The sequence below is a fragment of the Convolutriloba macropyga genome, chromosome 11, assembly GCF_964194025.1.
Source record: "Convolutriloba macropyga chromosome 11, txConMacr16.3, whole genome shotgun sequence".
Lineage (NCBI taxonomy): Eukaryota > Metazoa > Xenacoelomorpha > Acoela > Convolutidae > Convolutriloba > Convolutriloba macropyga.
In genome coordinates, this window is record NC_134478.1 from 54,803,565 (window position 1) to 54,818,577 (window position 15,013).

At 37.6% G+C, this 15,013-nt stretch overlaps 1 protein-coding gene and 1 long non-coding RNA gene across 2 annotated transcripts; one reads left to right on the forward strand and one right to left on the reverse strand.

The window, feature by feature from the left end:
• Nucleotides 1-609: 609 nt before the first annotated feature.
• LOC142349325 (uncharacterized) lies at nucleotides 610-8,678 on the forward strand. Its single transcript, XR_012760817.1, has 3 exons — nucleotides 610-781; nucleotides 1,118-1,217; nucleotides 8,299-8,678. It is a non-coding gene; the product is annotated as an uncharacterized LOC142349325 (long non-coding RNA).
• Nucleotides 5,625-14,158, reverse strand: LOC142349324 (uncharacterized). Its single transcript, XM_075400799.1, has 2 exons — nucleotides 12,512-14,158; nucleotides 5,625-5,918 (listed from the first exon to the last, which is right to left on the reverse strand). The coding sequence occupies exons 1-2, from the start codon at nucleotides 13,122-13,124 to the stop codon at nucleotides 5,728-5,730; spliced, it is 804 nt and encodes a 267-aa protein (XP_075256914.1). The 5' UTR covers nucleotides 13,125-14,158; the 3' UTR covers nucleotides 5,625-5,727.
• Nucleotides 14,159-15,013: the final 855 nt, after the last annotated feature.

Sequence of the window (15,013 nt, forward strand, 5' to 3'; positions counted from 1 at the left end):
TCAATTTTATTCTCTCATTTGCGCCCAAACAAAGCAGTTGTAATTCAATTTAGTCAACTGCTTTTCAAATCTAAGCTCATGAAGCAAAGTAGTCATTAGCGTCGCGAATAACCAATTTCAAAATTGAAGTTCTAATCCAGTCTCGAAAGTTTGGCAACCGCACCCCAATTGCCCAATTCAAACAAGCAGTGGTCAATTGTGGCTCAATTGAAAAAATACTCAGCTAAGCAATATAACACTCTTTATACCTGAAAAGCAGAAAAGAAATTTTCCACATCAATTAGAACGCTCACGTGCACATTTTAAAATGCCGAAAGTCTACAGTGCCAGAAGTCAAAATGCCAGAAGTTGCTACTTCGCCAGAAGTTGAATTTCGTTGACTTTCGTCATTTTAAACGTGCGCGTTTCGTGTTTTAAGCATGGTTTAGTGACTCTGCAGAAGTCACCTCAAAATTCTGACTTAATATCTCGAACCGCTCCGCGGTTCTCGATGAACGCCAGAAGTTCTCAGTTACTTCAAGTAGAGTCACTTAACCATATTACTTAAAGAACGCATGAATCATACATCTATCAGTTTTAGCACGTGTGCCTCGAAATACTGATTGATGACTTTAATGTACCAATTTTTGTCAAACGCCATTGTTGCTTAGGAAACAAACTATACCTAAAGTCACCCACTAACACAATTCGAAGTATGATTATATAGCTTTTGGACACAATACAGTATTATTGAGGAGCCAAATTTGCTACTTTTGCTTCAAGAATCTAAAAACTAATCCAGGTAAATAGTTTCGGTTTCGTTTTTCTCACAAGTGCAGTATGTAATGATTATTTGACTCTGCTTGAAGTCACTGAGAACTTCTGGCGTTTAAAAGCGGTTTGAGATTTAAGACAGAATTTCGAAGTAACTTCTGTTATAGGCCCCTCCCCCCTCCCAGCTTGCTTAGTGGTCAGATAACTTATAGACCGCCCAATCGTGTTAAACACACCATAATGGGAGAGGGGGCTATAATTTCATGGCCGGGGGGCTATAATAAGAAAGAACCAGTTTTTATTTAGAGAGGAAGGCTAAATTCATAGTCAATCCTCCGTTGCAAAGAAATGAATTTTGTTTCAGCTAGGACTTGAGAAAGTAACGAAGCTAAAGGTGAGGATCGAGTGATCGAGCAGAATATATTAACAGAAAGCTGCCCTGTATCTACTCCATCTGAAGTGCAGTAAGTTAATAATTGTGTCTTCTCCCATATAGTGTACTAAAACACGAAACTACTATTTCAGTCCCGTGCGTTTTTATGCCCCCCCCCCAGTGTAGCAAACCATAGAACTTAATTTATGGCATGCTCATAAAACACATATTGAACCCACAATTCGAAATTTTCACAATAAATGGGTGAACAGAAAGAGATGGTTACTAAGAGTAAACCGGATTTTAACGATATAAAGAAAGCATCATACATAATGATGGGAATCACCACGGAATTTCATCTCGACGGGAGACGTCAAGGAATGTTTGTTCTTGACGGGATTCGTCAGGCAGGTAAACCTGTTATCTGTTAGTTTAACTAAAAGGGACCCGTGCGGTGGAAACTAACGGATCTAATCTGTTTCGGCCCCCCAGTGTTTTTTATGACCCTCAGTTACAAATTAAATGTTGTTATGTAGCACTTTACTATGTAAGAAAATAGCACGTGCGCCTGGATGTCATAAAAAATTTATGCTCACTAAGCTGGGGGGGGGGGCGAAACAGAATAGATCCAAAATAACTATGAGAAAATCCCAAAAAGATTAAAGAAAATGGATAAAAATAACCTAAGATTAATCAACCATTGATAGGACCGAAACCAAAGACCATATTCGAAACTAAACCTCATATAATTGAGCTGCCTTTCTCTCAATAGCTTTACATCCTCTCATCTTTTGAAACTTCTTGTATTTCCAATCAATAATTCTAACTCTGTATTAAACCGCTTGAATATTTGTATCTTCATAATTAAATTAAAGCCTTAGACTTAGAGAATTTTCATCAGTAACCCCGAGGTTTAAAGTGCTTAAGAAAAACCCCCAACCCCATCCGTAACCGTACACTGTGCACTGATATTACACCAGCCACCCCCCCCCCACAAATTGTCTTGTTATGAAGACAGTTACTCAAATAGCACAAGCCTCTGGGTGGTGTACAAATTTCATAACCACTGACGGATGGGATGAAAGAAACAGTACATCCAAAAAACCATTAAGAACCTAGTAAACTTATAATCTCCCTGTAAGATCAAGTCAAAATAGTTTTTTACAACGCTAAAGACCTGCATCTGTTCGGCGACTTTTTTATTACAGCACCAACAACATGTTACTTTGTCAGAGCTCTTAGGTACTTAAAATAGTGTTCCAAACTAGGATACAATGGCTCTCGAACTGACAATTTCTTTGCAACTTTTTGTAGTTTTTCAGAAAACTATATTATTTTCCAAAATGCCTTTTTGCAGGAACTTATCTTTTGAAAACGTCGGATCTTTATGAAGCTTTTGTGCCCTAATTGTTGTTTTTGTTGACATATAAACTTCGTGTCTATATATAAACATCAACCAACTAATATCGGAAAAACTGCTCTTGAAGGACAGGCGGGTAGATTAAAAAACTCCTACGCCGGGATTCGAACTATTGCCCTCACAATCCAGATTTGCACGCACTGATCACTAGCTATCAGACCATATATTGTTCCTCCGCTGCAACCGATTTTATATTAGCAACATGCTTTATTTCGGAGTGTGAGAAATAGAGACCACTCAAAAATGATAATAATAATAATAGTAAAAAAATGTTCTCGAGTAGGATGTACAATTGTTTGCAACACATATGGTATGAATCATGTAACATCTTATTAAATCTACACCACAGGTCATCAGTAGGTCCATGAGGTCCTAGTCAAGTTATGACCAGTACCATTACTATGATCAATGGTGTAAATGCGTGGCCTATAATAGCAAGGTAAAATAGGGGAAAATTCTCAAAACGTAACTGTGAATTTTATGAGATCTATCGAGTTTTGTTAAGAAAAAAAGCAAAAAATTCCATGTTGTCCACAAAAAATGTCCCTGAAACTAGATAAGAATCGCTTCAGTTCTCTTGCACTCATCTGTTGCTCTTCTAAAACAAAATTAGGATTGAACTTTTAACTGAAAAAGACCAATTTTCGTGTTCTTAGCCCCAATATTTTAGAACTTAGGCCGCTGTTTTTTTGCAATTTTTGGTTGATTTAATTGGCCGCTTTTTGCTTGCTGTGTATTGATTTGTTCCCTCGTGATCTCGTCTTTGATACAATCAATTGGCATTGTGCTCTCAAAATTTCAGCTAATTTTTTGAGCAGTTCAAGAACGTGCATGACTCTTTTTGAGTAAATTTGAATTGATTCCTTTTCCAGGCAGTGGGATATTAATTTAGGCTAATTAAAAAAATTAATGGTAATTTATTTTATTTTTGACTCCAGTGGCAAAATTAGGGTTGTTTTACTTGTTCCATAGACTACTGCGGGCTGGACATACATTTTGTATGTTAATAACAGCTGTTTAACATTTAAAATCAATCAGAGCCGTTAGAAAGTCCTCAGCTTTGTTCAGTTTTAAGCCAGGGTTTTGAATATATACGCCGAAATTTAGGTTGTCATCCAATTCTATACCTAAATTTTTTAGTGATGATTTCTTTCTTAGGTTTCTCTTTTATCTTTAGTTGTTGCTGTGAACTTTTCGGACTTGCTTTCATGTTCATGAGGCAAGTTATTTTGTAGTTCATAGTCAGTTTGTTTTTTGTGAGGTAACCAATAAAAGGTTTAAAGATTGGCTTAAAACTTCAGTTGTTGATTTCTCTTTTTGTTTAACAACCGTATCGTCAGGCTATAAGATCAAACTTTTCTACTACTGTAACCATCTATGTCTTTTCTGTAAACAAATAAAGAAGTGGATCGAGTACCGATCCCTGTGGTACACCATAATCGACTTCTGCAAGATTGGAGTATACATTTCCCAAATTTACCCGTTGTTGCCTATGACTCAGATAAGTACTTAAAGTTTTGCATGTGACCCCTCAATCCCAAACTGTTTAGTTTGTCCAAAAAAAGAGTATGTTTAACTGTATCAAACGATTTTTTGAGATCGATGAACACAGCGTTAGGTTTTGCAATACCATCTTCCCAATCTCGCCTGACACTCTCAATTAAACTTACAAAGGCTTCAAATGTGCTCTTTTCTTCCTAAGCCAGAAAAATTAGCTTTCTTTTTTGAACCAATTTCTCAATCTATTCTCCTATTGTTGGCAGCAAAATGATTGGTCTGTAATTTTAGGATATCCCGTTCTATTCAGTGGGATGATTATTACTTTTTTAGACAGTTCGGGAAAACATTTTTTTCAAAACTTTTGTTGACCAAACAGCTATGCCTGGGAACAATAGCAAACCGTATTTTCTTGAGAATAAATTTGTCCGGTCCATCATATTCTGAGCTCTGTTTCTTTTTCAGGTTTTTATTTGCCACGTATAGACCTCTTTTGCTAATTTTGTGGGAAACATACTATTGAGGTTTGTAATCTTTGTGTTGTTTTTTCCTTCTGGACCCAATTTATCAGCTAAACTTTTTCCAATGGTGGTGAAAAAGTTGTTGAAAAATTTGTCTGTTTTCGCGTTAAAGCAGCTTATTTCTGCTTTTGTGAGTCTCTTCCTAAACTTTTGATAGCATCGAGAGAGTTTTTTGTACGTTTTCCGTTCGTAACTAAAAACTGTGCTAAACTTCTCCTTTTTTCGAGCACTCTTTTCTGTAGCAAATTCCTAAATCTATTGTATTTCTTTTTATTGTCATTTGCTTTCTGTTGCATTTATCTTTGGTAAAATTTTTTGTTTTTTGTTGCAAGGTTTTTTATTGAGTTATCAATCCATTTTGTATGTCTGAGAGCCTTTAATTTTTTGTCCGGCGCATAATGTTTCATTTCATCAATGAGAGTTTTTTTAAATTTTTCAAACGCTGAGGAGCGGCCCAGGTGACAAAAATTATCTTGGAAACATTGTAAGTCGTGTTTCAGTTTAAATAATAGGTTTTCTAACACAGAATTGTTTTCTGGAGCAGCCCAATTTCTGTAGTACTCTTGCATTTTTAACACTGTTTCATTGATTTTCTCACCTAGTTCAGTTTGAACAGTGTATTGATCAGTTATTGTAGATTTTGGAACGTCTACTTGCACTTCCAGTGAGCAATAGACGACATCAGTTCTTTCTCGAGAAAATGTTCTCCCTGGTGAATCCTGTCAGAGTCATAATTGAACAGATCTTTTTCAATATTTTTGCTTTAATTTTAAATGTTTGCTTCAATTTTAAATGCGGGATTCCACAAAGCCTGACTTTCCTCTTAGGGAATCCGGATACGAGATATTTAATTTTGTATAATCTTTTTTTCTTCAGTGTAGATTCCGCGGACTTTTTTATTTGGATTTACTCTGCCCCCCCCCACCAATGTAATAGGTATCACACAATGCGGGGGAACGAAAGAAAAAAGATCTGGAAATTTGATCAAAAACCATACTCGTTTTTAAATAATTAGCCAATAATTTGCACTGAAAAACAACGACGGTTATTCCATTTTTTATTCAGTCAATCTGATGCGTTGTTGTGTATGACAAATCTTGATTTCATTAGTCAATCAAATTGATTACAAATCCTTAGTCCACTGAGATGCAATACTGTTTCTATTATAATTGGGCGTCCTCTGAAACTGGAATAATGGCCTCCGAGGTACAATTTGGGTTAGGCGAGCTATAGTGGATCTTCTCCACCTTACGGCCTCTTTGTTCACTCGGTCGAGGTACATCACGGTACCACACGTCTGCCGGAATTCCATCAACATACGAGAATTGAGAATTGGTCCAGTATCCGCTTGCTCCTAAAAACAGCACCAAGAACTGTAAAAACACTGCAAAAACTTTGAGCCGATACGTTTTTTTTTGTTTTTCTCTTTCGTATCAACGTTTTTGTAAGAACATTGAATAGCGTTTTTGTCAAAGATATTTTTCTATCTTACAATCTATCTTCTCTTATTATCTTCTATTTTATCTTTCTAAATCAAATTTATGAAAATTGGTTTTTAATTGCTCTTGAACGTAGTTCAGAGCAATTATTGTAAACGTGTGTGTCTTTTTACGACTCGGAGAGGAGTATTGAGATTCTACAGATTTTAGTACGACTCGAAGAGGAGTATTGAGATTCTACAGGTTTTTTTTTAGCAGAAAGCAAGTTTGTTCATGACTTCAACTTTGACTTCTTTCTGTTCGAGCATTTACCTCCGTTTTTGATTGTTGACTTCTGTTTTCGAACATTGAACTTTAACAGTAGCTTAGTTTGTAATGTATAGCAATTGGTAAGAGTCTTTAATTCAAGGTGAAGAGGTCAATTTGAGAAAATTTGATCCCATTTAACTACCTACCACGCCGCCCCCCAAAAACTACCCCCCCCCCCCCCACCACGTACCTAAACCCCCCCAACGTACCTACCCCCCATCGTACCTACCTACACCCCCCCCCCCATCACGTATCTACCTACCCCCCCCCCCCACCCCCCAAACGTACCTACCCCCCACCAATCTACACCCCCACCACCACCTACCTGCCCCCACCTACCAAACCCCCCTCCCCCCCCCCACCAGCACCTACCCACACCACTGAACTGAAAAATTTTAACACTTTTTATGTTATATTGGTCTACTATTTTTGTTATTTCCAGTGTTTTTTTCGATATTCTGATTTTGTCCAATTTATGGTAGAGATTATTTTGAAAGATGATTCGAGTCATCTCCGGTATTCTACCGGCTATGTTTTTTAGCAGAAACCAAGTGTTCATGACTAGAATTTTGACTTCTTTCTCTTTAAGCATTTACCTCCGTTTTTGATTGTTGACTTCTGTTTTCGAACATTGGACTTTAACAATGGCTTAGTTTGTAATATATAGCAATTGGTAACAGTATATAATTCAAGGTGAAGAGATCAATCTGAGAAATTTTGATCCTATTTAACTACCTACCCCGCCCCCCAAAAAAGTACCCTCCCACGTACGTACCCCCCCCCCACCCCCCAACTTACCAAACCCCCATCCTACCTATCCCCCCAAACACCAACGTAGGTACCCCCCACGTAACTGCCTCCCCCACCACGTACCTACCTACCCCCTCCTCACCTACCTACCTACCCCTCCCTTAACGTACCTACCTACCCCCACCTTCCTACCTACCCCCCCCCGCCCCCCTTATCCCCCCCCCCCAACTTACCCCCCACCTACCCTACCCACCCACCTAGCACGTAAGGTTAGGTTAGAGTTTATAATGCACGACGATTCGAGTCGTTTCCGGTATTCTACCGGCTATGTTTTTTTTAGCAGAAAGCAAGTTTGTTCTTGACTTGAATTTTGACTTCTTTCTGTTCGAGCATTTACCTCCGTTTTTGATTGCTGACTTCTGTTTTCGAACATTGGACTTTAACAGTAGCTTCGTTTGTAACGTATAGCAATTGGTACCAGTCTGTAATTCAAGGTGAAGAGATCAATTTGAGAAAAATTGTTCCCTTTTAACTACCTACCCCCCCCCCCCCCCGAAAAAAACTAACCCCCACGTACCTACCCCCACCCCTGAACTGAAAAAAAAATTTTCAACGCTGTTATGTTATATTGGTCTACTATTTTTGTTATTTCTAGTGTTTTTTTCGATATTCTGATTTTGTCGAAGTTAGAGTTTGGGATTTTTTTGCACGACGATTCGAGTTGTTTCCGGTATTCTACCGGCTATGATTTTTTTATGCAAAATTTTCGCTTGACAATTTTGACTTTTCGAGTGACTTTTACGCCCTTGACTTTTTGCATTTCGCGTGATCTAAAGTTCTCTCTCAATCGCAATTTCAAGCAGCTGAACTCAATTGGCGGCAAATTAATACTAAAATTCAAATGAAAAGTGCGCCGAAAATGGTGTCATTTTTAACTTTAAATCTTAATAGTGGTATATGTTAACCTCTAATGTGGTTATTTGAAGCCCACTATAGAACTTCTTAGTCCCATTTAGGCTCCCCCTCCCCCCCAGCCGACTGAAGCAGGCTGCAATTGATTAGAGCTCCCACTAGTCGTTCAAGAGCAATTCTTCCGACGTTTAGTCGGTTATGTTTGGGGATTTTAAAAAACTGTGGGTGGGATGCGGCCAGAATAGGTCCGAATAATGTTTCGAAACATTGTTTACCTCCATGCTGAGAGATATTAAATGTAAAAATCTTCAATGGTTGTTTCAGATATTTCTTCACAAAAGGACATCAAAGCGAAAACTGGTGGCGTCGAGAAAAAGAGCAACGGCTCTACTCCGATCCCCTGAGCCTTAAATATCCGAAGCTAGTTGACCATCTGATTCGATACTCGATCAAAACAGTCACAACGCCGAAATAGTCACAAAATTGGCCCTTTTATAGACGGGTACTTTACACTCTAAGGCCCCAAGCACATACTCAAAATTGGTTTTCCTTTGTTGGAATTGCTGTAATCAAATTCAGAGCTTAACTGGATCTTTTCCCTTTGTGTCCCCAGTACGTTCTGCTCCCAATTACAGAGCAGGTGTCATTGTGTGGTATATCAATATGGAAAAGTATGTCACGTGCATCTGGGGGTGTAAATAATATGTACCAACTAAACCTGGGGGGGGGGGGGCTCCAACAGAAAAGATCTGCTTAATCAAAAGTCTACTGGAAACTACTTGGAGTTTTTGCCTAATCCGAAAACTTTTTTTTAACCCACGATATGTGATTAGAATGTCGAATAGTGACAGTACAGTCTGATTGACAACATTGTTTTGTTCACGGCTCCTACCACAGTTTTTCTCTGAAGTTATTCAAGCAAATATACGTAAGCCAATTTCACCTTTTTTTCTCGTGACTTACACTTACATTTTTGCGGTACTATAAACGTTAATCCTCTCCATGTTGCAAAGTGTAGTTCAGGAAATACCTACATTCTAGTGCATATTTGCTCTAATTTGCTTTCCATGCGTGTTGTCAAGTAGAGTGTAATGACATCAACCAGATTCTCCTGGTTTTTGAAAAGTTTGTTTTCCACGGAAACAGAAACCCACAAATTGTTCTGGTTACAAAAATGGAACAAAACTATACGCTTTAAGCATTAAACACATAGTGCAGTCGGTTATAACGTGAACAGCGGTATTGTTAAAATTTTTTAAATAATGTTTCATTAATTTGTGTAGAGGTGTTGGTCGTTGTGCATCATAATAAAAACATGCACAGAGAAATTGGCTGACAGAACTGCTACAGAACCTTTTTGGCATCTATCAAATGTTGGTAGTTCCAGTTTTAGCTTAGCCATGAGATTTCTAGGATCTTGTCGGTTAGTGACCCCTCAGCTTAGTTGGTGCATTTTATTTGCAACCCCCAGACGCACGTGACATACTTTTTCATAATAATTTACCACGTAATGACACCTGCTCTGTAATTAGGGAGCACAAGGTACTGTGGTCACAAACGTATATAAAATGAATTCTATTGAAATATACGTTTATCTCTTACACTGACGTGAGAAAAGTTGAGGAACACTCCGCAACTGTTAAATATTGAACTCTGTTGTGTGTTCTAGATTCCGTAAAAATCTATGACGGCTATATAACAAACTGTATTATATGCAGTGGAAATGATTTCCCCCCAGGCTAACCATTTCAGCGCCAACATAAAGTCTTTTCTCTGAGAAGGCTCTGCATACAAAAAATTGGGGCAACCCCCAAAAACAAAACATAACCGACTAACGTCGGGCGAATTGCTGTCAAACGACCGGCGAGCGGTTGGCTTCGTCAGTAGCTAGCCACCCGGGGCACCGGGGGGCACACTGGGTTGGGGGCAACAGCGCGGTGGGAGGTGGAGGCAATAGTGTGGGGGGGGTGGGGGGTCAACAGAGGGGGGCGGGTGTCTCAATCTCTAAGAACCGCCCTTCACACCATAAGTATAAGTATAGTCTCCAAAACAATTTGAGCTTAAAGGCTCTAAGAGCACTTAATGCCCGCTGGGCGCTACCTGTTTATCCCGTTTTTGAGGACGAAAAGTCAAAAGCGTCAGACGAAAAATCGGTCAAGCGAAAAATTGCATAACAAAAGACCAACAGGACTAATATAATTGCTACAAACTTCGTTTGAGAGCAATTAAATAGATTTGCTTGATTCACATAGATCCACATTTAGATAAATCAATTTTCAAATTGAAACTGTCACACCAATTTGTTTCTAATTTTTTTGCTGGTTTCAACAAGCTTTGCGGATCTTTTAGTGTCTTTATTTGGTTTTGTTATAATGCATCTCGTGGACTCTCTAAATTTGAAAATAACTGAAACTGATTAATGACTTCGACAATTACCAATCGGCTTTATGAGCCGAGATACTATTTTTTCCGTGAAACATTATTGATTTTTTTTTGGTTTTTGCATCCCTTTCTGCGGTCCCATCAAATAATTCAAGGCGATAAAACTGATTTTTTTTGCATTTCAATGCTTATATCAACTGCTTTTTGACGCAAGTATTTTTGTCGTCCATCAAAGCAACGTCCGATCTCAATGACAACCCCACTTCATGAAAAGGTTAGATTCCAACATCACTGGTTTTAATATTGAAGGTTGCGAGTTGAATTCGAGTTTGTTTTTCTGTCAAGTTTTTTATACTGACAAGTTTATTGTTATATATATATATATATATATATATATATATATATATATATATATACATTGTATCTTGTTCTGAAACGAATATTTAAGACTCTAAATGGTTTTTCTATATCTGCTCAAGAATTTATTATTTTTAGTTTTTCATTCTCCTTTCAATATGACAACAGCACGTATCAAGGCTGCAAAAATCTTATAGTGTGTTTTTTGTTTTATAAACCTTGTCATACCCAAAGCTCATTTCAATGCGGTTTTTTTGTTATATACCTAGATTTCTTGAACAAAATTTCGAGACCGAAATAACAAGTAGACTGTCATTTGCTCATTTGTGTTGCTTTTTGAAAACAGTTTTCAAAGCTTCCAAGGAAAAATTGTTACCCATTTTATAACCTAAAAATTAGATAGATTTTAATTGTGCTTCAGTGTTAATTTCCTATAGCAAGTTACTAGATAGAATATAGCGCTTAAAAATGCGATGGGGCCTAAAAAATATATGCCCACTGATCTTGAAGGTAGGGGGGAGCAGATCCTATAAAACTTGATATTTTCAAAGCTTAGTTCCATGAGCTTTTTGTATAGGTACCTTGATATATAGAAATTGTTTTATAGCAAGTTCATAATTGATAAAGCAAGTTCTTCGTGACAACTGAAATTTGAGCTTCTTTCTTGTTTCTGTAGCTGTTGTTTCTCTATTGGTGATTTTTGTCATATGCATTGATTTAATGATCCTCTCAACAATTTCAATTGAGCCACCAAATTGGTTACTGCGATGGTCTTCTATGCTAAGCATTTTTTTAGTTTTGTAAGCTTAAGTACTCGATATATGCCTAAGCAGTCGTAGTTTTTATTTGGAAAGACCAAATATAAAAAGTGATGCTACTGTTTTATTCAAGTCAAATGAATAACAATTGATTTAACAAAAAATCAACTATTGAAGCTCATTTTTTATCTAAGAAACTTTAATACTTTTTTTTTCTGTACTGGCTTCGATAAACTGCAGGTTGTTACTAATATATCGTATGTAATTCTAATCGAGTACTAGTTTTGTTGAATTGCACTGATAAGGGGAAATTTAGACCATGAAACGTTTTTTTTTGAAACCGTGTTCTCATGCGTATCTTTAAAAAACAGGAGAAATAACTAAATTCTTATGGCATCCAAAAATTGGCCAACTACTTCTCTTGGCTAAAACTCAATTTTTAAAAAATCAGAAATGGGATGACTTTGAAATTGAGCGCCAAGAATTCACGGAAAAGTAGAGCACTTTTGTCCAGCCACTTATTAAAAATCCTTGCTTAGCTCATTACAGCACTCTCTCTATGAACCGTTCTGGTTTCGAGCAACCTTTGCTTTTTTAATCGGCAAGATAGATTTTAGAAGCAATCAGTGATTCCTGGTGTGGTTGTATCATCATAATTAAGACAAAAAAACTTTCTCATGCTGGTTAAGGAATAATTCAGCCGAAACCAAAGAAAACTTTGCTTATTGTTATAATTTCAGCATTAAATTTGTTGAGATAGAATAAGCGATACTTTATTATAAAATGAACACGCTTATTCAAGTCCACAAATCACATTTTGCCGCATTCTTGATTTGATCAAAAATTTTCTGTGCTGTAAAAAATGTCCCCTCAGTTTTTTTGCGATTAAAAATACATTTATTCTTCAATTGAGCTACCGGTTTTCTATTGTTTTTGTGGTTATCATTGAAAAAGGGAATCCTCTCTATTTGATTTTTCACAATAGTCAGCTCTTGTAGCAACGGAGCACAAAGATCTAATTAAAAAAATATGAACAATACCTGAGGAAACGTGTGATCGCGACACGTATACGTAGACACCGTGAATGAAGTCACCAATTTCTTCCTGCTTACAAAACCATAATACGAAAAACAGCGACAAAATTGGGAAGCTAATGACTCCAATACCAAGTGGAACGTTGAAAAAGATTCTTATAAACTCTTCAGCTGGTGACCCAATGATAACTGGGAAAACTTTCGATTTGTGCTCCGACTGCTCCGAGTTGAAATGGATACCGTGCAGTAGAGCATAGCCGGGTGTAGTCACAAACCAAATTGGAAAGAAGCGTGAGTAGGGAATCTGGCATGCAAAACCAGCGTAGTGCCAGTGCCATTTGAAGATATAGGGGTTCTTTTCAGGTGTAGAATGAGGCTCAAAACTGCTAACAGTTATCGATGAGTTTTGATATTTGAAGCCCTGATTGGCCTGAAATACTGACTCCCCGTACGTGTAGTAGAAATCTAGAAATGGCTTGAACTGTTTGTCTTCGTGCAAATTGCTGGTGTACCATAATGTGCGAAAGAGTTGATCAACTACAATGCAACTAATTTCAAACAACGCCAGTTCCACAAAACTTCTGAACGTGATGTGAGACAGCAACGCTACTACAATCATGATGTTAACAAGAAACCAAAATGGAAGTATCTTGATACAGCAATTGATCGTCAAATTTGAAGACTGACTAGTCTTTGAGTAGCAGAATTATTAGACTGGCCAATGAACCGATTGTGGTGGCAATAACAATGAAGGCAACTTGATAAGACTTTTTCTTGAAGTAAACACACCTGTTTTGCAGTTTCATGGGAATCCGTGCAATCAGGAACATAAAGGCCGCCGCACTGCTTGCGCCATGACCAAGGTAATAGAAATATTACATTGCATTAAAAACGGTGGCTACCATTATCGAATATATTATTAGAAATAAAATAATAAAAAACACTGCCAATTTATTGAACCGAGCAATATAAACGGAAAACTCGATGCGTCGATTAGTTCGGCTGCAATCAACAAATTGGTCGAGGGAATATACAACGTGTCTTCTGTCAATCTTTTTGATGAGTATAACCGCAATCAGAATTATTATGACGATGCACTCCATTCCGATGGTGCTGAAAAGATCATAAAGGGCACCATGTTTATTGAGATCTATTACAGAACTGGTTATTGTCACGTTTCTGACTTCAAAGGGAATATTTTTTAGTAAAATGTGCAACTTTTCGCTAATAACATGGTTTAGACAAGTAGTCTGGGTCCGTAAGAAAGTCCAAGGCACTGTGTCCTCGTTTGTATCCAATACGTCACCAGTGACGCGAATAATGTCATCGTATGTCGAGTTTGCCCTGTTATATAAAACAAGAATGCCCGAAAAATGTGATTGTTCTTGCACAAAATGATTGTAATCCGGGACAAAAGTGTAGCTGCGTAAATCAAAGCAGTTACTTTTTGAAATTGTTTCGTTGGATAAGAGTGTCAGTATTGGTGGGTTGAAAACCAACGAATCCTGATTTCTTACATAGCGCAGGTCGCAGAACGTGTACTGCTCGTTGCCGGCACGAATAATTGACTCACAGACAGCCCAATTAAGGGCACACGTACCAGTAAAACTGAATAATATGACAAATTGAAGCAGCATCATATACGGTACGTTCAACAGCCTAAATTGCAGCAAATCTTACATAATAGAACTAAATTTTGCGGTGAAATGTGGTGAATGCGGTGAATTATTTATTTTCACCGCTTTCAACGGAATCGTTTCAGAAAAATTTTCTTACAAGGGTTCAAACCTCTCACCTCCTGCATGTCTTTAACTTCTTAATCCACTGCGCCACATGTCATTTACGTTCTTGTAAATTTCAATCAGATTCAACTAACGTTGCAAAACCAATGCGGTGAATTTTTGTAAGAAATGCTGCGAATTTATGTAATTTCACCACTAAGTTCAGCGTTGAATTTTTGTAATTTCACCGCATTCACCGATTATCTCAAACAATTTGGACATTTTTGGAGCGGTGAATTTATGTAATTTCACCGCTAAATTCAACGGTGAAATTGTAATTTTGCCGTTACCAGGCAATAACTTTTTAACCGCTTTCACTGTCTAATTTATGAAATTTCATCCAATTCATCACCTATTGTACAAAATTTTCAGCATTCACCGATTATTTTGCATATTTTTGCGTTGAATGACGGTGACCCTCGGCCCGGGTCACTGTGAAAATTTTGTTCTAATTCGGCAAGCTTTCGAACTCAGTGTTTCAAATAAATACCAAACCTGCTCTTTGTACCTATAGAATTCGGCAATTTCTTGAAATTCTGGACGGAAAACCAAAGCGAGCACTAGCAAAAAGTATTGTGGCTCGATTATGTTTTTGTGATAGATTCAACAGCTCGGGTCGAGTTGTCAGCGCCGCGTCAGCGCAATATTTTGTAAGAAATGAGCTGAATGTGCTAAAGTTATATAAGAAGCGAGTTGATTTGCGCTGAAATATGCTGAAATGCGCTCA